Source organism: Gymnoscopelus microlampas (assembly GCF_963454915.1).
Source record: "Gymnoscopelus microlampas genome assembly, chromosome: 8".
Classification (NCBI taxonomy): domain Eukaryota; kingdom Metazoa; phylum Chordata; class Actinopteri; order Myctophiformes; family Myctophidae; genus Gymnoscopelus; species Gymnoscopelus microlampas.
In genome coordinates, this window is record NC_139945.1 from 32,751,421 (window position 1) to 32,775,417 (window position 23,997).

The 23,997-nt window shown below is 39.6% G+C and overlaps 4 protein-coding genes across 5 annotated transcripts in view; 2 read left to right on the forward strand and 2 right to left on the reverse strand.

The window, feature by feature from the left end:
- The window catches only part of LOC311051156 (uncharacterized protein), an 8,902-nt gene extending 8,761 nt beyond the window's left edge, over positions 1 to 141 (forward strand). For both annotated transcript variants that reach the window (XM_084065573.1, XM_084065574.1), the window contains exon 10: positions 1 to 141. This exon is cut by the window's left edge and continues 881 nt beyond it. The gene's annotated coding sequence lies outside the window, so the exon portion shown is untranslated.
- A 564-nt stretch (positions 142 to 705) lies between these two features.
- Positions 706 to 13,273, reverse strand: poldip2 (polymerase (DNA-directed), delta interacting protein 2). Its single transcript, XM_084065578.1, has 11 exons — positions 13,092 to 13,273; positions 6,927 to 7,002; positions 6,017 to 6,114; positions 5,242 to 5,341; positions 4,695 to 4,770; positions 3,882 to 3,989; positions 2,875 to 3,011; positions 2,567 to 2,593; positions 2,322 to 2,447; positions 2,026 to 2,105; positions 706 to 1,926 (listed from the first exon to the last, which is right to left on the reverse strand). Exons 1-11 carry the CDS (start codon positions 13,265 to 13,267, stop codon positions 1,812 to 1,814), a joined length of 1,119 nt encoding a protein of 372 aa, XP_083921704.1. The 5' UTR covers positions 13,268 to 13,273; the 3' UTR covers positions 706 to 1,811.
- A 1,299-nt stretch (positions 13,274 to 14,572) lies between these two features.
- On the forward strand, positions 14,573 to 18,274 carry vma12 (vacuolar ATPase assembly factor VMA12). Its single transcript, XM_084064495.1, has 6 exons — positions 14,573 to 14,946; positions 15,474 to 15,547; positions 15,740 to 15,829; positions 16,135 to 16,177; positions 16,305 to 16,417; positions 16,736 to 18,274. Exons 1-6 carry the CDS (start codon positions 14,763 to 14,765, stop codon positions 16,829 to 16,831), a joined length of 600 nt encoding a protein of 199 aa, XP_083920621.1. The 5' UTR covers positions 14,573 to 14,762; the 3' UTR covers positions 16,832 to 18,274.
- Positions 18,275 to 19,862: 1,588 nt separating this feature from the next.
- Positions 19,863 to 21,439, reverse strand: LOC311050552 (homeobox protein SEBOX-like; the record flags this gene model as incomplete). The annotated part of the gene is made up of 2 exons (XM_084064638.1): positions 21,287 to 21,439; positions 19,863 to 20,549 (listed from the first exon to the last, which is right to left on the reverse strand). Exons 1-2 carry the CDS (start codon positions 21,434 to 21,436, stop codon positions 19,863 to 19,865), a joined length of 837 nt encoding a protein of 278 aa, XP_083920764.1. The 5' UTR covers positions 21,437 to 21,439.
- Positions 21,440 to 23,997: the final 2,558 nt, after the last annotated feature.

Consider the following 23,997-nt stretch of genomic DNA (forward strand, 5'->3'; position numbering starts at 1 on the left):
GGAGAGAGACTTTGACATAGGTTTCATATACATTACATGCATCAGTGACTGAATTACTGAGATCTCCAAGAGGGACGCTTCAAATCTTGACCATTTGAATGTAATTGTAAATTACTGTTACTAATATTAAATCATTGTATCGATGTATGGCTATAAACAGCTAAGTTATTGAATTGGACTTTGTCCAAAACTTCGTGTGGTTTGTTTTGGGATGTGAAAACCATTTTTAACACATGGGGGCACTGTTGGTTATTACAAACTGGAATGGAATTTCTTGACAGCTTTTTCAAAGTTCATTCTTTCAATGACACTATTATGACATAGGGTTTTACATGATAGTATACCCTATATAGTTATTAGGATAAAGTAGAATAGTAGTAAATAACACTTTAATGCATTTAACATTTCTTTTATGCACAAAGTGAACTATTATCATGGAAGATTATCAGTAGATGGCCTTAATGCTTTTTAGAAAATCAAATGCTGATAAGTTTTTATCAAGGCAAAGGAACATGTTGCATTAAATTCTAATATTATAGTTAATACATTATATTGTTCTATTCCCATATGTAATGTACCTTTCAGATACATGTTTGTTTTCTCTCAGGGTCAATCCAAAATGTAAAGCATTCCAGATGTAGTTGTGTTTGTGTTTGAGAATTCCAGGTACATTCATACATATAGTAAACGATACAAGGCTAAAGCAATAGTTTGTTTTTCCTTTAATTACATATCTATTTACAGTAGTAAGTACATAAACTATCACAGTTGTTTCAAATCACTTATCCAAAAGTTTGTTTCATTCCTCACTTTGCTTGAGAAATGTTGGGGTCCAGGACCGGATGACGTAATTTTTAAAACATGACACATCCAACTTGAACACAAAAAAAGTCTCTTTACTTCAGTGCAGGATGCATGTCCTACACCAGAACTGAGACCGTCATCCTCTTCTTCTCCACCAACGCTGTTATTACATACTTTATTTAATTCTCAAACTTATCCACATGCAACTTTCGCCTGAATTAAACACTCTTTTCCTCCCTCCTCTGCCACGAAAGCGTAGCAGTGTCGCATGTCCAAGATCAGTGACTTTCGGCGAGAAAGCCAGTCAAGTGTCCAAAGTGTAAATTAGGCTCAACTGTCACATACTGTACGTTTGACACATCTAAATCAGCCTTGACGGGACAGTACTGCATATGCCTTGGATTTATAAAATTAACCCTTTATTTCGATGCACTGGATTGTAGTTGTTCACTTGATGAAGCAGACTGAGAAGAAAAGGAAGCTTTTTGGATCGTTGGTGTTTCACTGTTGCAATGACATATGATTCCCCATTCACACCACAGTGCTGAGCTAAGCTGAGCTTGATGCTGGGTTTGTCAAAACTGTTGGACACAAGAAGCCCAGTGTAGACTGAGTCAGCGTGAAACCTTCCCTTTATTCATAGTTCTTTGTGGCAATTTTACTCACCATACTAGATGCTTTGCAATGAGTTCAGCTCAGCTCAGCAATGTGTCTCAAAAACGTCTCCATAACCTCAAGGTCGACCCCAGACACCCAGGACTGCCAAATGTTTTTTCTGCCCTAACCTACTTCAATTAATGGTGCACTGCAGAAAAGTGCACCATTAAAACGGTTCAGTGTTTTGATTATATTGGAAAAAGGTAACATTTTGTCCTTCCTTAACCCTACCCATGCTACATTTATGAGCAAGGTTGAAGCAAACGGTACTAGGAAGGGACCAGACAGCCATGGCCGGGACTGACGCTGTGAGTCCAGGAGCTTTGTAGGTGGGAAAAGCATTGTGGCAGTTAGAGGGTGTAACCAGCAGGGGGAGCTTTGTCATCTTTATTGCTTTCCAGGGAGAAAGGTGGAATGCGCACGTCAAAGTGGGAGCCGTCTGTCCTCTCGATGCGGAACGTACCCCTGCAGAGATTACACATGTAATGAATAAATGAGTCGCTTGGCTGACATAAGTGCCACAATTCCATGAACATTTTTAAATGTGTGAATGAACAAACTCACCACATATGACCACTCGGGGCTTGCAGGGACACATGGCTGCTGTACTGAAAGGCAGGCTGCTCTTTGGACAACACTGGCTCCTGCAGTTAAGACACAATAATAAAGTGAGTTGTGTGCCGGCTCGTCACACACACTGCACTTTGAGGTTTCCCCTGGAATACTGAAACAGTGATTATACGAAATCCAGTAACTTTATGCAAAGCTGAATATGTGTGGACACCTGGATGATCTTGGACACAGTATGTATGCGCTAGCAGGTGTGTGTGTACTGTAGAAGTGCTTGCAGTTGTACTGACCCTGCCCACCACCCCTCGACCTCTGACCGTCTCCAGGGTTCCTGAGAGGCTGAAGATCCTCCAGTGTCTCTCCCTCAGTTGGACCACCTCATTGCCCATGTTCTCCAGACGTATACAATACCGCCACTGTGGAGGCAGACACAGATTTTGAACACATACTCTACTACTAGTTGTAAATTAGGCCTAGCTAAGGCGATATATTTATGAACAAAAATGGCATTCTCCACAGATAATCAGCTACTCACCCAGTATACATGGGAATTCTGGGCCTCCTATAAAAAATAAACAAGGATTTTAAATGAAAACAATACAGGTAAAAAGGAAACTTAAGTTATCATTAAAAGGTAGGGCAAGTGATATTATTTGGGTAAAAACTAAACGTTTTTTGTTAAAAGGTTAAAGCACTATATTCTGATAGTAATCATTGCTATAGAGTGTTTGTTCAGTAACAGGAGTCTCCCTGTCTCTCCAGCTCTTTAATAAACAGAAAATCCAGTTTCAGGTAGGTTGCATAGTTTCAGTCAATCAGGAATGTAGCGTCCTGCCTCTTTACCCTCATGCCCATGTAGAAGGGGATGACGGTGACTCGGATGTTCTCGGTCGTCTCTCTGTGCACGTCCGACAGCTCCAGCCAGGGGTGGTTCTTCTCCTGCCATGCTTTCAGAGTGTCTCTGGGCATGAATGGAGGAGCTATGATGACCACACACACAAAATGTGTTTCAACAATAGTGCTGGTACACAAATGACAAACTTTCAATTACACAAGTCATGCATGTGTTTGCATGCTCATTGTACTCCCCTGGAATTGTAAGTCATCAGGTTGAGGCCATAATTATATTTACTAAAAGTGTTTACAGCTTGTGTATTTCGATACCATTGCAAAATAGTTGGGAGCAGTTTTTATTACTTGGGTGTCTGTTCAAAACAGGTTCAATAGCTAATTTCTGTGAAAGTGCATACAAAAAAAAAAAAAAATTCAATCATGTGGATCTCGGCATCCACATGGGAATGGCAGTACTCCAATGTGGATCTTAGACTTCAAATGGCCAGCCTGTAGTGTGGCGTCAGTCGTCTAAGACTACAAATTTGGGTAACGTTTCCACCCAATCTGAGCCCTATAAATTTGGTGCGCATCATTCCAGCTGCTAGTGAGATTAGCTCCAGCAATTATAGCCCCCTGCAAAACCACGCCATAAAAAGTAGAAACTCATTGGGTGACACAGTCATGCTCTCAAGATAACAAAACCAGGTTTAGGGGTTTACATGACAATAAAGCCTAATTTACGCTCTGTCGCACGACAGTGTTGTGCACTGAATATAGCAGACATACAAACTCACAAACGCATTGCAAACGCATCGGCAACGCAATATGAGCTTGTAGGTCGGCTATGTTCGACACCGTGGTGGGCCGAAGTATGAATTGGTCTTAAGAATGAAAGTCAGTGGGCACGTAACCATACCCACTGACCTACCCACAATTGTGACTGTGCAGTGAAGTAAATGGACACACGTTTGAAGTGTGGAATGGATTTTGTGCAGCATTGAAGAGAAAAGGTTTACATTTGGCAGGGTTGAACACGAGGAAGCGTTCGAACAGCTCGTGCTGAATGGGGATCTGCTCTGTGGAGTTGTAGGGCAGGATATCTTCATGGCTCACATAGTCCAGACCTGGTGAGAACGAGATGCATTCGGAAACACAGTCAAGATCTTTGGTACAGTATACAGACTGAGCAACTCACAAGGACACCGCCACATGTACCTGATGAGCTGCACCAGCTCAGATGTTTTCAAGTTATTACAGAAGCTCTCACGCATCATTATACAACACCGCCATCAACCACACCAACACTGCAACACTGCTGAGCTCAACTGTACTGGAAAGTGCAGAAAAGTATCCATCCACAGCCGTCGTTTACATGTGAAAATATTTCAGGAAATAAATTAGCTTTTGTTCCCCCCATAATTTGGACAATCTGTTGATCTGTTCAATGATCGTATTCACACGGCGGTCATTCTGCTCTTACATCATACTCCTCTGTAAGGCAGGTTCTATGTAACAAAACAAAAAAAAACACTGAAACCCCAGCATTTGTATTCTGGGGAAACTGTCACAGAAAATGGCAGATCTACAAGCTCACAACGTGTCGCGCGGTGTGACCTTGTAGATTGGCCATTTTCAGCAAAGATATTTAATGTAGAGTGAAAACAGAAAGGTCACAAGAATAGAGCCCTGAGGGACTGTACCTACCTCTACTGTGAACGAGATCTACCCATCTTTAGTTGTGATTATTAGTACTTTTCGGAGGCAGAATTTCCCCTCTGGGATTTATTTAAAAAAAATATATATATATATTTATTTGAGGCTGGTCATACCTGGGATGGCATACAGAGCTCTGCTGTCATCATGATTGGCCAAAAACGTCACTGCTTCTGTCTGGGACCTCTGAGACTGTCAATCACAACAGAAACACACAGTAAAACAAGGGGTGTATGTGTCAAATTACAATCCATAACAGTAAGGGGACAGAAAGTGTTTGTGAGATCACGATTACTTATGACAGTCATTTGGCCATTTTTGTAAACAGATGTTTCATTGCACTTGAACATATTGTACTTTCTGTATAGCCTTTTTTTTCTCCTTACACATTTCCAGAGGTAAAAGAGAGAAAACTGTTTAAACAAGAAGAGGTGAATATAGATGTGGGAATGGGGATTTATAGTCACTTTCGTGTAAATGTAAAATAAACTACATTCAAATAACATAGTTATTTCCAATGATGGTAATCATTCATTCAACCACGTCAGAACCATTTCACAACCTGTTTTCAACTTGTGACTCACTGATTGAGATACGCTGCTCTGGAAAAGAAAAGGTGCATTTTAAATTGTTCTGAATAAATGAAATGACGCAGTAACTCACTATGTGAGGGCAGTCCCTAGTGTCGATGAGGACTTGGTAGTAGGTGTGCGTCTTCCCCTTTACCTCCTTGGAGCCGTGGGCCCCCGGGGGCTCTGGTTTGCTAGAGTACGTAAAGATAAAGACACAAAGATTGGAGTTAGACATATCAAACTCCCAGTCAAAAAACGTTTTTTTTCTTAGTTTAACCTTAAGGACTATATACTTTGTTGTATGACGAACTGCTCTGTTGTGAGCTTGAACATCTGCCATTTTCACTATTTTAAAAAAGAAAAGAAAATGAACTATTTTTTTAAATGGACATTTTAAATGAAAAAATAAAACTTTAAATGTTTTTAAAGCACAAGTAGTTACCTTACCATATTGGCAAGATATAGTTGCTCCGTAGATAAAAAAAATGATGATCCAACATATTCTTGTTGTTTCTTACAAGCATTTTTATCAATAAAAACTAAACTGCTAGACCAGATATGCAGAATGTATAATACAAGAAAACTTTGTTTGCGTTCATTTCTGTTCTAAAAGTCTGACTTTTTCACCTTGCAATGTAAGTAAATGGGGAGTAAATACAAAACCCAAACCTCTACCAAACTTAAATTGTGCTTTAAACGGTGGTGTCCTGAGATGACTAGATGGACCTACTAAGCTATGTGGATGAGTAATTAATGTTACATTCTATACAATAAAATCACTGAAAAATACAAGTAAGGAGCATACATTTGTGGGGGTGAACTGGCAACTCAGCCTTAAGAGTAGTCTATGTAAGAGATCTGTTTACCTCTCGGCCATTGGAGGGGTGACATCTCTGTCATAGAGCCGAGCATGCCAGGGGAACAAGACAATGCCTCTGTAGCCAAACACACTGTGCAGGAACAGCTGAGGAGAGAAAAACAACAACATGGAGAGAGGGAGGATAAGTCCATGTAATAATAATAATAATAATAATAAATCAGACTTATATAGCGCTTCTCTTAGTACCCAAAGTCGCATTACAAACCGGCTTAAAAGCTATTTTATTAGGAGCAAAAAAAGAAGAATGTTAAAAATGTAGGCTTAGTGTAAGATGATGTGTAAGATAACAGTAAGACCTGGCTTGGTACAGTAGATTGTGGTTGTAGTCAATGGGCTAAACATACTTTTACTGCTGACCATTTTCCAAAGAATAACGTGGTTTGTAAGAATTTTGAGAAGGAGGTAGAGAGACTGAGATAAAGACAGACAGAAATGTATGTGGATCGTCAAAAAGACTAAAAATAAGGTAAAACCGCTGGCAGTGGCGGATTAATTAATTAATACCTGGCAATGCATGTGTTAACAGCTATGCAGGTCTATGTTTATGTACAATTGTACGCTATATGGCCCAAAGCTGTGAATAGACAATGACATGTATTGACACTGGTATGATCCTTTGATGATATACAGTAAATATAAGGGATGACAACCTAGTCTACAATAAGATCACACTTAGTAATACACCTTTTGTGAAATGCACTACATAAACAAATAATCATGTATAATATATATATTTATACACTACGATATAGAGAGTGTGCCACACGTGTGTGTGTGTGTGTGTGTGTGTGTGTGTGTGTGTGTGTGTGTGTGTGTGTGTGTGTGTGTGTGTGTGTGTGTGTGTGTGTGTGTGTGTGTGTGTGTGTGTGTGTGTGTGTGTGCTTTCATTCTCTTACCTGTCCTGTTTCGTATTTGCCATGCTGCTTCACTGCCTCAAACACTCCAACTGTCTCCAAAACTTTTGTCTCAGGCCTGTTCCTGCCAGAAACCGGCAACACCATTACAAACAGACAGCTGTGTGTGTGTGTGTGTGTGTGTGTGTGTGTGTGTGTGTGTGTGTGTGTGTGTGTGTGTGTGTGTGTGTGTGTGTGTGTGTGTGTGTGTGTGTGTGTGTGTGTGTGTGTGTGTGTGTGTGTGTGTGTGTGTGTAAAAACAAATCAAATGAACTGTTATGGAAAAAACAATATAGGGCAAACCACAAACATATTCGATTACTTTAGTATGAGTTAACAACAATGGTCTTAGTCCCTCAAGAACATTATAATGGAAATCACACAGCAGCTCACTGTGCATACTTTTAAATCATGTTGACATAAGTCATCTCCATAAAGAAAGAAAATCCCCTTGACTCCGGTCGTAATCGCAATCCAAGCGATAGGCTGTCTGACAAGATTGAAGAAAACACCTCAATGTGTCAGAGGTCAACAAACAGAAAATACCATTCATTCACTAATCTCTATCCCTTCCATCTCCTCCATGGATCACACCCAGCCACACAAACACCACCAATATCAACAAGACACAGACAACAACAGCTGGCAGACTTCTAATGCCAGTACATCACATGAATACCTCTCCGCTCTCCTCTGAGCTAATCTGTACAACAGAGATGAGACTAGTGTGGTGTGGGTGGGGGGTTGGCGAGGGTAGCAAAATGGACAGGAGGGATTTATTAATACAGAGTAAATTTGTTTCAGATTATTTTTCATATCATTCAGTGCATGGCCCCCAGAAGATTAAGCAGTGGACAGCTGACCAGACACCAGTGAGGTGCCCATTACTGCTGCTTGGTGGTAGGTCCGTGTATTGGGTTAGAAATAGAAACAAATGACGTTGAAAACAAGGTCTTACATACATAGGCTATATTTTCTTGGCATTTCTCTCTCCATAAGCCCAGCTTAGATACAAGTTACCCAATACCCACAGGATTGATAATAATAATAGCTTGAATTTATATAGAGCCTTTCATAAACCCAAGGACGCTTTACATCAAAAAACAATGAACAACCAACAGACAAACGAACAAACAAAACAAAAAATAATAATAGTATTTTGTGTGGCTTAAATTCTGAGATTTTTATTAGAGCTGGTGACTTTACCAGTTCCAACTTCAAAAAGTCTCGTATAGTATATGAACAACCATTTGTATAGGGTATTTCTGGTCGTTTTCACCCCGCAGAGGGGTCACTTCTCTCACCAGGAATACTTGACCTCAGAGTCAAACTCTATTTGTGCCTGGCTTTAACCCCTTCTCAGCACCTTTTCAGACGGTCCTCTCTTTTGTTCTCTCTTTCTCCTACAATCTGAACAAAATCAACAAACTAGAAAGATATCACATGTAAATATAGCTCTACCAATTGCAAAGGCTGGCACATGCCACGGCCAACAGCAACCAGTGGCCAAAAGCAAGCCTCGCCAACAAATCGAGGCACCTATTTTTCCATATAGTGTAGCTTACAGTAGGTGGCCAGTGGGGGCGAATTACAGAGAGCTCAGGCAGCTACTACGAAATCCTTCAATTCTCATTTGAGAAATGTATTAAATCAACCATAATCCAGTGTGCTGTTTAGACTTGATTTTGTCTGTTTATGTTCTTCTGTGCAGCACATGGGATTTCGCTGTTGTGAAGACGTCATTAGGACAATGAAAGGTGGCAACAGATACCACAAGGCAAGTGATGATTAATAGTTACATAAATTAAAGTCACAGCAACAAGCTGGTGCTGAATTTCTACTTTTTATTCTCTAGCCATGGAGGCACGCACACACCTCACTGTCACACCACACTGATACAAATGTGTTTATTCCCTCAACCCATCAGGAGAAGGCAGGTAATTAGACCCAGTGCTTGGGCCATTGCATAGTCAATCTCTTCCTTTCCACTGAACTCTCCCGTCACTGATGCCAGTTCTGTGCCCTTGGCAGGGACAGTAGGCCAAAGGCTGGTTATGCGAATCAGCCATCTACTACACACAATGAGGAACCGCCACCCAGCAAAAAGTACAAACTCAACCAGAGAGACTAGTCTGTACATGTAATAACTTTGCCTTTTCAAAGTCACGGGCAGAGAGCTTTTTGTCAACTAAAACTGTAGTCTACCATGCACCATGACCATGGCTGCTGAATAATTCTAGAGTTCATGTGTTTGCCATACATATCTTAACAGCACTGTGCAACCAACCGACTATCCAGGTTACTAATGATAGTGCTCAATCTATGAGCTGATTCCATGTTTCAGCACTGGTCAGGCAAAAACCAAAACTGCTATATTGTTATAGTGCAGTGCACCCACTGTGGTGAGTAATAATGTTTCATGTTAGATGGTGCCCCACAAGCAATGGTATGGACAATGTGGTCTCTCAAAGTACAACCACCTACATAAGTAACTAAGTACATTTACTCAAGTACTACACTTATGTACAACTTTGAGGTACTTTTACTTTACGAGTATTTCCAATCAGTTTTACTTCTACTCCACTACATCTCAGACGCAAATATTGTACTTTCACTGCACTACAATTATTTGAAAACTTTAGTTACTTTGCTTTTATATTATAAAACTACTTTAGCCCTATTTTATACCTAGGCTATTTGAAAATAGCCGATCTACATGCTTACAACGCATAATTTCAAACATTTTAGTACTTTTACTTTTAATTTTGATGCCTTTTGTACTTTCACTCAACTAACATTTTGAACACAGGCCTTTTACTTGTAAGAGTATTTTAATATTGTGGTATTACTACTTTTACATAAGTAAAATATCTGAGTACACACCAAACCCATGGCATGCACAGTGTGTGGGTGCTCTTTCCCCAGTGTTACCGGGTTTTGTTTTGTTAATAAGTATATATATATATATATATATATATATATATATATATATATATATATATATATATATATATATATATATATATATATATACACACACACACACATATGAGATAAGACTTAATGAATAGTTGATAGCTAAAGGTTATCACCCATCTGTTCCATTCAAGTTGTAAGCATTTCACCCCATGCCTGGGGTAATATTACGTCAGGCAGGTAATTGTTGAGCAACAGCATTACTATTCCATGCTAACCATGTATGTTTGCTGGGTGAACAGAAGGGAAACAATTCAGCTGAATACAGTATGATAGTGATATTGGAATATTTCCTGTTAGTGGTTTGCAAGCTGTCAGAGCCTTCAATGTATCGCTGAATAACGGAGTGTGGAAAGCATGCCATCTTGAAGTCAAGGCAGACAACACAGCACAAGCTAGCTACAAATAGCTAAAGTCGTTAGCATCTGTTACACTGGAATTGGTGACCTGTCGAATACTGTGGCCCAAGAGGTCGCTGTGGAATGTATGCCTCTTTGCACTGAATGTCGACCTTTTCTCAGCAAGCACTAATCTTATCACCATTTAATCCCATACAACAGTGCAATTTAAGGATTATCTCAACATATTTCTCATTTGTATCGCTTTCACATAGAAAATGTATTTATTTGTATTTTGTGCCAAACTATTCAACAACGTGGACATATATGTATAGAAGTATATTATATAAAATATAAATGTTATAATATTATATCTCATATCATGTTCCCACTGTGAGAACTTAATTTGGAAAACGCTTTTCTTTTTTAATACGCTTTTATTTGTATTCCAATTGTGTATTGTTGTTTTTATTTGTTTGTTTTAATGTTTTTAAACATGAAACTTTAAATTGTTTTCTGTGGTCTCTAATCTTGAGGTCTACATGATGTTTTAAATGTGCTATACAAATAGGGTGACTTGACACTGCCTTCTTGACCAGGGCCCACTTGGAAAAGAGATGGAAATCTCAGTGTGGTTTTAAATAAATATGGTTAAATAAAGGATAAATAAAATAAAATATCATACAAAGAAAGAACAGTATTAGCAAGGAGCCCAGCCACCCGAACCATAGACTTTTTCAGCTGGCAAGCTGTAGGGCAGCCTCAAGGCCCTGACCAGCAGCCTCCGGGACAATTATTTCCAAGAGGCAACCTAACGACTTGTGTGACTGTGTTTGCATTGTACTGCAACCTCTAAAGCAGGGGTTCTCAACCTGTGGGTCGGGACCCCCAGGTCCCCAGATGATTGTGTGGGGGTCCCCAGATGACAGTGAGTGAAGTGACAATTTAAGGCCTTTTTATTACCTCAAAAAGAAAAGAAAAAGACCATTACTCTGCATCAAAAGTAATCAAGAAACTATACTATAAATATTGGTCAAACATTGGCCAAATTGTCAAATAATATAAGAAAGAGGCAATAATTGTGAAAATAGCCGATCTACTATCTGCTATTTTCAAAAATACATATACGTGTAATCGAGTCAAACTAAATTGAATGCCTCAACTCCTACATTCCAAGTGCTTGTCAGGGTGGGGGGTCCCCAGTTTAAATATGATTATTTTGGGGGGGTCGCGGCCTGAAAAGGTTGAGAACCACTGCTCTAATAGTCGCGATTCCTTTCATAGACAGCCCTCTTCATGAGAAACAAAACTCCTATCTGGTTGTATTAGGTAGCGTTCGGAAATATAGCAATGAGCGCAGTCAGCGCACTGGCCAATACAAACTAAAAGGCGAGTGCGCTCCGGTGCGCAATTTCCGAACTCATGTATTTGCACATTTACAGACAGCTTGGTTTATCCCCTTTGTATCTGCAAGCCCTTGGTTTGACAATAATCCACTGTTGTGTTCCACAATCCAATGTTATGATGAGCACATCTCTGTCAAACTGTGTAATACATTGAACATTTTCAAAGTGGGGTTCGTTTGCTGTTTTACGCCCGTTTTTCGTCTCCGTTTAGACTGTTTTCCGCTTGCCTGGATGGCGATAATAAGCACACACTCAGGTAATGCAGGTGTAAAACAGCAAAAGAAGTTTATTGGCAGAAAGTTTTGTGCAACCAAAGGCTTGCAGAGGACGGAGCAAGCTGGTTGTAAAGGTGCAATATTAGTGAGTTTATCACACCATTAAATATAATAATCAGATGTCTATATGGAAGGAATTGTAACTGCAACCTAAGAGGTTGCAATACAATGCAAACACCTGTCACCTTCGGCTAATTTTCAACAGGCACCCAGTCTCATGATCTGCCTGCTAGTGCCACACACACACACACACACACACACACACACACACACACACACACACACAGTAAATGGGCAAACAACCTCACACATATGCACATTTATTGAGACAGGCAAGACACACACACCTCACAAAACATATGATCCCATTCCCACTTTATATTTATAACTGTACACAAAATAAATATTGTGTCACACACACACACACACACACACACACACACACACACACACACACACAAGGGGGCAGGCAGGGGGCATGCACCTCAAACTGTGAGCTGTTATATAGTTATTTTTTATATATTACAATGTATCGCTACCCGTTTTGACTTTTGTCTTTTTACAATTGTGAGGTAACCTGACGCTGCCAGATCCAAAAAGCTCTGGCAGAGTCAGGTTAATTGTGAGGAGCCATAGACCCTAATGTTAGGCAACTCTCCTGTGGTTGGGATGAAAACATCTGCAACCACGAACAATAATAGAGCATTGTTTCCCAAACAGTGGGTCGGGACCCATTTTAATGGTTCACAAGTAAATAAATATCCCTTTATTTTTGTTTCCTACATTTAATTTAATTATCATTTCAAAACAAAGCAAATTTTGTCATGAATTAGAAACAAATTCAATGATTTTTCAAAAGAATTTCATAAATATTTATGTTTTAATAAACAAAAAGAGAAGAAATTCAATGAATTTGAAAACAAATGTTTTAAAATTCAAAAGGTGGTGAAAATAGCCGATCTACAAGCTCGCGACGCGTTGTGAGCTTGCAGATCTGCAATTTTTTGGGGGGTCCCGGGCAAACATCTGATTTATCTTGGGTCTTGAGCTAAAAAGTTTGGGGGAACCATTGCTATAGAGTCGCGGAATTCTACAAGCAACCAATTTCGGCGTATCCTACCCGATCTGGTTAGCAGCGCTATCTATCACAGTCAGGAGGACACTGACTCTTACCGTGACGACATGAACCTGGTCTGTTGGATGGTGCTGGACAGACATGCTTGTATTCGCGGTCTGCACACCTCAAAGGCACAGCTGCTGTCAACGATACTGAATATTCTCTGTGTGTGTTTCTTGTTGTATCTACTGACAGTGGTCAGCAACCCTCTGCGTAACGCGCAGGCAGCCATCTTTGCTCTCACCTACGTCCCATGCGCGCGCACACCACGTGATACAGTAAAACCGGGCGAGCGTCGTTTTTAAAGCCACCTTTTTTTTAAAGCCACCTTCAGTGATCTCAACGTGAGGTGGAAACTAAAGACCATAGAGTTTGGAAAGACTGGTGATGCGAGGTTAATCTTAACGTAGCAGTGGTGGAAAAAGTACTCGGATCACATGTTTAAGTATGATATATTAGTATCAATACTGCAATGTAAAAATACTCTGTTACAAGTAAAAGTCAAAATGTACTTGAGTAAAAGTACAAAAGTATTCGTGTCAAAATGTACTTATAATGACTACTTATAACTAAAGTTTTCAAATAATTGTATTGGAGTAAATAAAGTACAATATTTGCCTCTGAGATGAAGTGGAGTAGAAGTAAAAGTACTGAAAATTGGAAGTACTCCAGTAAAGTAAAAAAAATACCTCAAAATTGTAAAGGCACACGATTTAATTCTCGAATAGTTGATTGACTCGAGGAGCTCTTGAAACGTATATTATTTAAATTGTTAATTGTATATTTGTCTTGTTTTGTTGCTGAGAACGGATAGGCTATGTTTAGTAATTGGTAATGTTTGTAAAAACTAGCCTAAACCCGACCTAAATGACTATTTACAATGGATTAGGAAAGAAATGAAGACATTAAAGCTAATACTTTCTATCAAGAGATTAAACCCAAGAACATGATATTCTAAATGGTTTAAAATGACTGGCACTGATTGTGTCTTTAAGTCACCTTTGGGAAACTGGAAATTGTGTTGCTTTAATTAATGATTTCAGTCACTAAAATATAAAAAATAATGAACATGAAATTGTGAAGTGAATATTTTAGACAGGAAGGAGCATAATACGGGCTAGCTATACGTCATCATGTCACAAGCATCGTTGCCATGTCGACTTATTATAAGCGACTTTGGGCTTGTTATTCTCCAAAGTTGCTTGTATATTTTGTTGCGGGTTGTGTTTTTTGGGGCTTGTTTCTAAAGTGTAGTTGTTTGGGCTTGTTTCCTATTGTTGTTTAAAAACCAGTGGCTCTCAAACATTTTCGCGTTAAGGAAACCCAAATTATTATGTATTTGTCTGCGGACCCCCGTCTGAAAATATTTCATGCCAGGGACACCCCATACCACATTTGTGTTGTTGAAATGTTTAAAAAATATCCCAATTTTTTAAAGATTTATTTCAAGATATTTTGGATTTTGGGCTCGTTTTGCTAAACCCCCCGATGCTTATTTCTCTCTCAAAACATGGCAACACTGATCACAAGGTAAACAACATGGCTGCGCCCGTCTTCTGCTGTCTCTGTTGACACCTATTGGGTGAAAATTAGAGGATTAAATATAAATTGTTGATATAGGAAAAACCTGATGCCCGATTTCTAAATAGAAACACGTCTCGCTGGTTAACGTTACAAATAGGGAAGCAGTTCCACTTCCCCTCTACAGCTGCAGCTCATCAACAGAGATGGCTTCTAGTTTTGTGGTTGGGGATACATTCAGAGAGAAGGTGGTGGAGCTCCTGGAGAAGAACCTCTCCTCGGTTCCACAGGGATTACTAGAAGAACTGGAGCAGGTCCTTGAAAGACAAGAACCAACAACACTATCCTTTGGAGTGGCAAGAAAACTCAAGAAGTACCTTCAGGATAATGGTGATCAGATTAGTTTACTTGGTAGCCCTGAAATATTACTGTCATATCTTGACATGACATGACATATACATTACATATTTGCGTAAAAGGATAAAACACAAAAAAAAGCAAATGTGTGTGTAAACCAAGTGTGACGAGTGCCATTAGTTTTAGTTTTAGTTTGGGGGGGGGGGGGGGGGGGGCATAGCAGAGACATAGGCTACAGAATAATGCAATTGGTAATAAATACATTCATACAATTTCAACATACTAGACAAGTAAAATAGCAAACAGCAACATGAGTACTGTACTACTTTTTTTGCCTATGGGTTCCCACAGATTGCAACTGCACTAACTAACATACCTCGTTTTCATTGCGTTGAACTCATGAAAAGTGCAAGGGAATTGTCCTTTTTTAAAATTTAAGTATTGCCCATTTGTTTTTCTCAAAGTTTACAAACAATCAGAATCACAATACTGTTTTGTCATGTTTAATTATATTACTAAATTACTACTTATGAATATGATTATGACTGTTTTACTTGTAGGTCATCCCTTCTATCTGCATGAACTGTTAGAGGACAGCTCACTGCATCTGCCTGAAGTATTGAAGCCACCCAGAGTAAGTGGATTGATGCACGGAGGCATTCATCATCATATATATTATTATTGTTCTCTATTCAGTTTTTGATATTTGCCTTTAAAATTCCTAATCTGGTAGTCTGAGGGAGAGAGAACTACAGTATCTCTACTCTCCAGGCCCAGAGATGGGAACGGCCTTAACTGACATTGTGCTTGTTCTGTGTCATCTCAGAACCCTGAGCTGGTGGCACGCCTGGAGAGGATCAAAGTCAAACTAGCCAATGAGGAATACAACAGGATTACACGAAATGTCAACACTCAGGTGAATTTTCAGTGCTATAATCATACATTTTATAATGGTTGAAATGTAGGCCTATATCTTAAATCGTACTTGATTTATATTACTGATGGACATCATGTAATGTAAAATTTAGTCTGGACCTGAGACAAGGGGCGACACCAACATCTGTCATATAACAGAGAGTAAAAGATTGGAGATTGATTGTATAGCATATAGTGTGGTTTTGTGAAGTGTGTCAACCCTGATGTAGCCTTGAAAGCTAAAGCTCGGTTGCAAACTGAGATTTACCTCATTGTATCTTGTATGTATCTCGCTTTTCTCTCCAGGAAATAAGTCGTGGTGGAACACTGGCAGATTTTGGGATGCAAAGTTAGTATTTATGAGACTAAAAGCAATATACATTATACATACTTAATGTCCAAAATAGTCATAATGATTTCCCTTACTGTAGGTTAGCACATTAACTTTAGTGTCTGCTTTTTATCCGTCTCTGCAGTGAGATCTGCAAAAGCCGCTGTGGTGACTGTATTCAACTTCCTAGTGACAGTTGCTGCTACTTTTGCTTGTTCCTACATGGGAAGCCAGTACCTCTTCACGGAGATTGCACCGGTAGGAAAATACAAAGAATCTGAATATTTATTCAAATATGCATTAAGCCAGGGGTGAGCAACCACGTCTTAAAGATCTACTGGGGGATCTTGATGGGCTATTTGGTTGACATGGTGGTCCACCCCTGTTGTACAGCACAAGTTATCTAAAAATAACTTGTGCAAAAGTGAGCTTAATAATAAGCCAATAAAGCCATATTCCAACCTAATGTTTCATGTAACTAACTAAGTAATTAATTGTCTAAGTAACACTTACAAAGTTACCATACTGGAATGCATGTAAATGTTAATTAACTTTGTTCTTCCCTTTGTGTTGCAGAGGGTCATATCTGCTGTGATTGCTGCGTCAGTAGTGGGCCTGGCTGAGCTTTATGTTCTTGTGCGGACCATGGAGGGAGAACTAGGAGAACCCTAGTGGTAGCCATGGAGATGGAACTAGTGAACCTCAGCAACCATTGTAACGGGGAACCTAGCAGACAGATCTGGAACCCTTGCATCCATGGAAGCATTCTCTGTTATGATGAGCAACACGGTACACATTCCATTTCACCTGAAGATGATTATTTTTGAACTGTAAATGATAGAACTTTTCAGGGTCAGATTCAATTTACTACAGCCTAACCTATTTAGGCTACTATACTTATCTTTATGGACTATATTCACTCATGCCATGGTGTGATCCTGTGACTGAGTTCTTCTGTGAAATGAATGTTTTTCTACATTTTTGTTTTTGCTAAATGCAACCGCTTGATTGGCGATAATGTTCTTTTCTCCTGACAGCATGTTAAATGATAATGATGTTCTGTTATTTATTTACAGTTACTTTGTTTTATTATGTACGTATGTTTTTCCTAGTTTTGTCTTACTTCCCTTCATCTTTGGTAACATCTATATTGTTCTGTATGACTGTTGTTAAATGTCTGTTGATTTCCTCCATGCTGTCATGATATGTGGAACTGTAAGGGTTACTCCAATAAAATGAGCACTAACAAAAGTGCAGTGCACTGTATGTCCACTCTAATCCAGTTACAGTAAATGATTAAGCTATACCTCTGCCCAGCTTCCTTCCCTCAATTTGGTCTTAAGTCCAATCATTTTCATTGTTGTAGTGTGTACAGTGTTCTACTTCTTCCTTCTCTACCTTGCCTTTTCACAAGATGGCACCGAACTGGTCAGCCACCCCAAATAGGGAGATCCCCACGGCTCCAGACTGGCCTTCAACTACTGACTGCACAGGGAATCCACGCCATTGATTAGACCCTGTCTTGTTTTTAGAGCATGCTGCCTAGGGCAAGGGTTCCCAAACTTTTCAGGCCACGACCCCCCAAAATATAATCATATTAGTTTGGGAACTACTGACCAAGGGGGTGGCTTAGTGGCCTTGTGGTTAGAGTGTGCGCCCTGAGACAGGGAGGTTACCATTCAATCCCTGGCCGAGTCATATTTTTCACATTTTGTGAATTCATAGTAATATTAAACTTTTTAAACTTAAATTTTATAGTGGAAGTCAATGGAGAGGCAAATATGGAGCATTGGACATATGACGTCGCAGCGAGCCCACACTTTTCAGGAATAGTGCTTTTAAAAATTGGTTACTGATGCATTCACTCTTAAATTTGACCATAGATGAGATGTGTACGTTAACCCCGCCCCATTGTATCCTGGTTATTTTATTTTTGTATCTACTTTCGTTTTGTCTGTGTTCAATTTTGTTTTGTTTTGTTTTTTGTTTTAGTTTTTCTGTTGTCCTTGGTACATTTTCAGTCCTGCCTGTGTCTTGTCATGTCCCATAAAAGCAAGAAAAGAATCATGGTGATATGTTAATACCGATAACCAACCTTCATTTCTCTGTACGACCTGTTTCACCGATAAAAGATATATACAAAAATAAATAGATGTGATGTTACATAAAAATAAATTCCTTACATGACGTTAGTTTCAAATAAAAAAAATCAGAACCTTTGCTTGGCCTCTACTAAATAACATGACAGATGTGTCATTGCTACAGATGCAATGTTAGTGACTCCTATTATTACTGCTATCGTGGAGCTATCTCCTGTAATCTATTTCCACCTGACAGATGTAGTAGTAATACTTTTCTTGGTCTGACTTGATCTGTTTTGATTGGAATTAGAGGGCCACGTGGGTTTTACCGCCAATGCGTCAAAACAACCAATTACTGTTCAGCGAGGACAGCTGTGATAGAGGAATATCCTGTTAACATGAATATCACTAATCTATAACATAGTAGAATGTCTGCTTTGTGTTTGTGGCCTCATATTTTAGTATCTCATCTCACTCCTCATCTGAAAATAAGGAGAGGTCCTCTCATATCGGTCGAAAGATTAAAATTTGAAACTAAATCAGAAATGCGCCCAAAAAAGTATCTCCCCAAGATGTGAGATCAGGATGAGACCAGGATTAAAGGTTTACTGGAAGATTATTTTTTTATTAAAGATTATTATGATATTCAGAGATGCTTGTCCAGCAGTGGGTGAGTGAGTCCTACTGTCTGTCATATCTGTCTCTGTTATTCCTCCCTTGTAATACTTAACAGAACATAAATCCAAGCACAATTACAGATCCTCTAAGCTGATAGACACCAAGCTCCAGCTTTAATTTAGGTATTATTCTATTTTATTCCCATGAATCTGTCCATAACCCCATCATAATACTTTTGGAGAGAGATATATATCTATGGGGGGGGGGGGGGGATAAATCAGAAAATAATTCCTGTCATGGTATCTCAGCAAAGGGAATGATTTTAATCTGGATGTTTTGAAAGATAATGCATCATACTGTACATGCCACGGCTCAAATCCAAGCCGTAAAACAGGAGCAGAATCCATGTCAGAGGCCTGATACCACTATATGAACATGTTCTGTTATGCATATACTGTACACAGCTGAGCTCCCTATAGTCTATTGGCTCTTATGGGAAATTAATTTTCTGTAACAGCTTAAAGAGCAAAATGGGATGATGGAATACACACAAATACTGTATATATTGAACAATAATAACTGCAATCACCACAAACTGTAGCACTTGGCAGTTTTTTATAAAAAAAAAACAAATCACTAATACTGTAATAACCAACATGTAAAAACAAGAACACATTGTTGACAATAACATGATAACAGATAGTAACAGTTTAAGAGAAACACTGACAACACCCGTTGGACTGTTAGGAAAGTACTGTATAGTGTTCTTTGGCTTAGAGATGGACATCGTTGTAAAACGAGATAAGGGGTGAAACAGTAACAGACAATTGTCCCTGTAATTGTATTATCGCCGGGCCATCAACTCACACAAGACATATTTTAACATAGTGTATTACACATTCTCCAGTCCACAGGCTCATCTTTGCTAAGAAATGTTGTTTACTAAAAGTCCACAGCTCCTTCAGAATTCAATGGACATGCAGTCAAAGACTTGTTCCTTTGAATCACAGGAAGTTAGTGGCAATAGCAGCATTGTAGATGAGGTCTGAGATGTAACCCATGGACGTCTGCGGTCCCACCTGAGGGTGGTGGTGGTGATGGTGATGTCCCTGTCCCTGGGTCACGTCCCAGTACACCTGTTGCGGGTGGGAGGGGACCACCTGATCTACAGAGCAGTGACCTCCACCACCAGGGCTGCCTCTGTACCTGGCCTGGTGGGCTCCACCTGGGCTCAGACCTTGGGGCTTCAACTTCTTGAAGTTCTGGTGAAAGCTGACATCCCGAGACAAGCGCGAGGATGCAGAAGGAACTGGCTGGGAAAAGGAAGAAGGGAGGGAGCCGGGAAGAGGTCCTAGGTGCGGCCGCACCTGCCGTTCCTCCTCCCAGAGAACAGTCTCAGAGAGACTCGGGGAGATGGGCTGGTGATGGAAAGAGGATGATGTAGATGATGAAACGGGGTTGCTATAGAATCGGATCCAGTCGGAGTATATTTGCTGCCCTTCTTCCCGGGAGTGGTTCCGTTCTGGCCTGAACATCTCTCCAATGGCGGAGGAGTGGGCAGGTCCAGGAGAGGCAAACCGGGTCCTGGACAGGAAGGGATCCACAGCTCCTCTCCCACCCAACACTGACTTGGCTGACTTGGAAAGTCTGACAGTCTTGGTACTTCTGGCTCTTCTGTTCTGGAACCACACCTGTGGGGAAACACAAGTGTTGTCATTGAGTTAGCCCAACATAGCCTCAGTTTCTGATCATGCTGTTAACTGAGCAGAGAGTAACTGACCAGGTAAATGTTTGAGAAGCATAAATATTGGATGAACTGGTGTATAAGGATTAAAGTGACATCTGAGCAGTGTTACTGTAATGAGGTCTGCGTCAAGTTACTCTAGTGACAGTTTCGCTTGTCCCTGGTTGACTTTTCTTTGGGTAACATTCTGTATCACCTTTGCACTTGCTGTGGTATTTTGTATACGCTACTGGTGAAAGGTTATATATTCTTCCTTCGCTCTCTAGATGAGAATGTAATCTCTGTGTAACAAACATAAACATCTTTTTTTTAAATCTTCATTAGCTATAGTTGTCCCCACTCCCCAGTCTATTTGATAAACATCACATGAGACAAAATTATATTATTATTATGAAAATACTTCTGATCTAATGATCTAATGATCTAATTATTTATCCTTTATCAGTATCGGATATACAGCATGCCATTTGAAAATAGCCGATCTACAAGCTCACAATGCGTCGCGATGCGACACATTGTGAGCTTGTAGATCTACTATTTTCAAAATGTTTTTATGTGAAACATTCTGCATAATAAGTACTTTCTACTTTTGGTACTTTAAGTACATTTTGATACTTTAGTACTTTTACTCAAGTAAATTTTAATTATAAATTTAAAAAGTGACAATTCAATGAGCAGACCAACCTGGATCTTGCTCTCAGGTAGGTGTGTGTGAGCAGCCAGTCTCTCTCTCAGAGTTATGTCAGGATAAGGGGTCACAGCAAAAGCTTGCTCCAACTCGGACAGCTGTGCTCGGCTGAAGATGGTCCGCTTGCGTTTCCTCTGGCCTTCCATGTACCCAGCCTCAGGAGACAAGTGCGTCGTTTCACTCTTGACATCTGCAATCACAGTGGTGAAAAAATAACTCAAATGTTTTTGTCAATTTGGCAAGCCGTGCCCTATATAGACACTAAGGACTCTACAGTGTAAAACTGGACATTACGGCTGCCCCGTGACTGTTTTACTAAAGTAAAAGTATCAATACTGCAATAATGCAGAAATACTGTTACAAGTAAAAGTCTGGTATGAAAAAGTTTGTCTTAAAAGTAGTTTGGCATCCAAATGTACCAAAAGTAAAAGTAAAAGCAAAAGCACTCAAAGCACTCAGATCTACAAGCTCACAAGTGAGCTTGTAGATCGTCTATTTTCAAATAGCCGAAGTATATAGGGATAAAGTGGTTAATGCATGTTTAGTAATAATAAAAAAATCTGTATTTTCATAATCGTAGTGGAGTAAAAAGTACAATATTTGCCTCTGAGATGTAGTGCAGTAGAAATAAATGACTGAAATTTTTAAATAATCCAGTAGAGTAAAAATTCCTCAAATATGTACTTAAGTACAGCACTTAAGTACAGTGCATGTACTTAGTTACTTTCCACCACTGTCTGCAATCACGACATTTGCACCATGAATGGTAAAGGTTTACATCGATTTATTAAATTAACTTCAATCGAAAACCATAACATTTTCAAGCAGATGGGGAATTGGGTAAAATATTAAGAATAAGCATGATTATATTGTGAACAGCAAAGAACATGGAACATAAAAAATCACACACACACACAATCACACAAAAAAAGTTGGATCAAAGTTATATCATTATATATAATTTTGTTTATCATCATGCTTATACTAGGCCTACTATAAATGCATATTCTATTTAATAATTAGGGCATATAGGCTATCTATTCAGCTTTTAGCCATTCATTAATCTAGTTTGGGCCATAATAATAGCTATAGGCTAAATAAACAATCAAAAAAGTTTAATCTGTTAAAAATAATACATAAAATCAAATATTCCAACATACCTGTACAGTTATTCTGGTCTCCAAAGAGCGCATTAAAATCCATGGCTGTATGCTCGTTCTGCTTGTTCAAAGTGAAGTCAGTGTCCATGAAGAGGGTCATTTAGGTATAATTCCATGAAAGCAATGATGCTTAAGAAAGCTGTTTTGCTGTGTTGAGGCCAGGGATCATGCATGTTAAATGATGCGCTCAGATCAACTTCTTATACACGCATAGAACAACACTCACCTCAGTGACCCCACCCACCCACTGCCCAGTGACCCCACCCACCCAGTGCCAGTGACCCCACCCACCCAGTGCCAGTGACCCCACCCACCGTACCCAAGCACCGCTTGCATGAGGTTCAAGTTGGCAACACTGGTCCACTTAATATATCTTTTTCTGTAAAGTTGCTTGTAAATATTGGTAGTTGCGGGTTGCGTTTTTTTGGGCGTGTTTCTAAAGCGTAGTTACTTATTTTGGGCTTGTTTCCTAATGTTGTTTAAACCAGTGGTCAAGTTAAACACAATGAGCTGTTGTTGGGTTCCTGAAGAGACAGTCAGTGACCTTCTGCTGTTCAGAGCACAATGCAGGTCTGACTTCAAGGTGAAAAGTGACAGCTGACGGTGGGATTAGTTATGTTATGCCACATAATTTGACATTTAATCCAAGGCAACTTTATTGATTGAAAACTATTGATAAAATAGACCTAGAGTATCAGCATTATTTCACAGTTTACCCAGATACAACATAACATTGAATTAAATTAAATGAGTACAGAAAATGTCTGCACTCATTTATGATGGTGGTGGTGGTGGGATGCAGGGGCCCTTTTCCCTAGACATTTTATGTGACTTTATTTCCCGATGGCCAGGGACCAAAATGGACCAGCACAAAAAAGTGTAGTGTAGTGTTATTTTAAAGTATATCTCTGAAAAAGAGGAAAAGACAAACAGACAAACACACTGCACACACTGTGTGCACGAGTGTGCACACGCGCACGCGCACACACACACACACACACACACACACACACACACACACACACACACACACACACACACACACACACACACACACACACACACACACACACACTCACACACACCCCGATATCAATATCTCTGCCTGCCTTATTATTATTAGCATCATTACTACTTTAATTGTTATTGGTGTGTGTGTGTGTGTGTGTGTGTGTGTGTGTGTGTGTGTGTGTGTGTGTTTTGTTTTGTTTATTTGTTAGGTTCCCCTTATGATGTTATCGTGTTATGTCTGGGGTCCTACAGCAGACCAGTAGTCCAACTGCCTCCAAACCTGGCAATAATATCGCTTATGGAACTGGCTTTAAGGTAGGCTACACTCTGGTAGGCTACATCCTATACAAAATAAAGTTTGTGGTTGATATTATTGTGCTTTATTATTTGTGTTATTGTGTGTAGAGAATGTGTTTAATTAGGGTTTTGATTGATATAATTGGTTATGTTCGTTTAGCCTATTTTGTGTGTGTGCATTTGGGGGAACCATGACTGATAATTATGAGAAATCACTGGGAGCACCAGTGAAGTCGGTG

Excerpts from the sequence above, each read along its gene's own strand:
- vma12 (XM_084064495.1), top strand. The coding sequence starts at position 14,763 with ATGGCTTCTAGTTTTGTGGTTGGGGATACATTCAGAGAGAAGGTGGTG. Across the intron at positions 15,548-15,739 it reads AAGTATTGAAGCCACCCAGA|AACCCTGAGCTGGTGGCACG; the intron begins GTAAGTGGATTG and ends GTGTCATCTCAG. Across the intron at positions 16,418-16,735 it reads TCTTCACGGAGATTGCACCG|AGGGTCATATCTGCTGTGAT; the intron begins GTAGGAAAATAC and ends TTTGTGTTGCAG.
- poldip2 (XM_084065578.1), bottom strand. The coding sequence starts at position 13,267 with ATGGCTGCCTGCGCGTTACGCAGAGGGTTGCTGACCACTGTCAGTAGA. Across the intron at positions 5,342-6,016 it reads ACCCCTCCAATGGCCGAGAG|CAAACCAGAGCCCCCGGGGG; the intron begins GTAAACAGATCT and ends TACGTACTCTAG. Across the intron at positions 3,990-4,694 it reads AGCTCTGTATGCCATCCCAG|GTCTGGACTATGTGAGCCAT; the intron begins GTATGACCAGCC and ends CGTTCTCACCAG.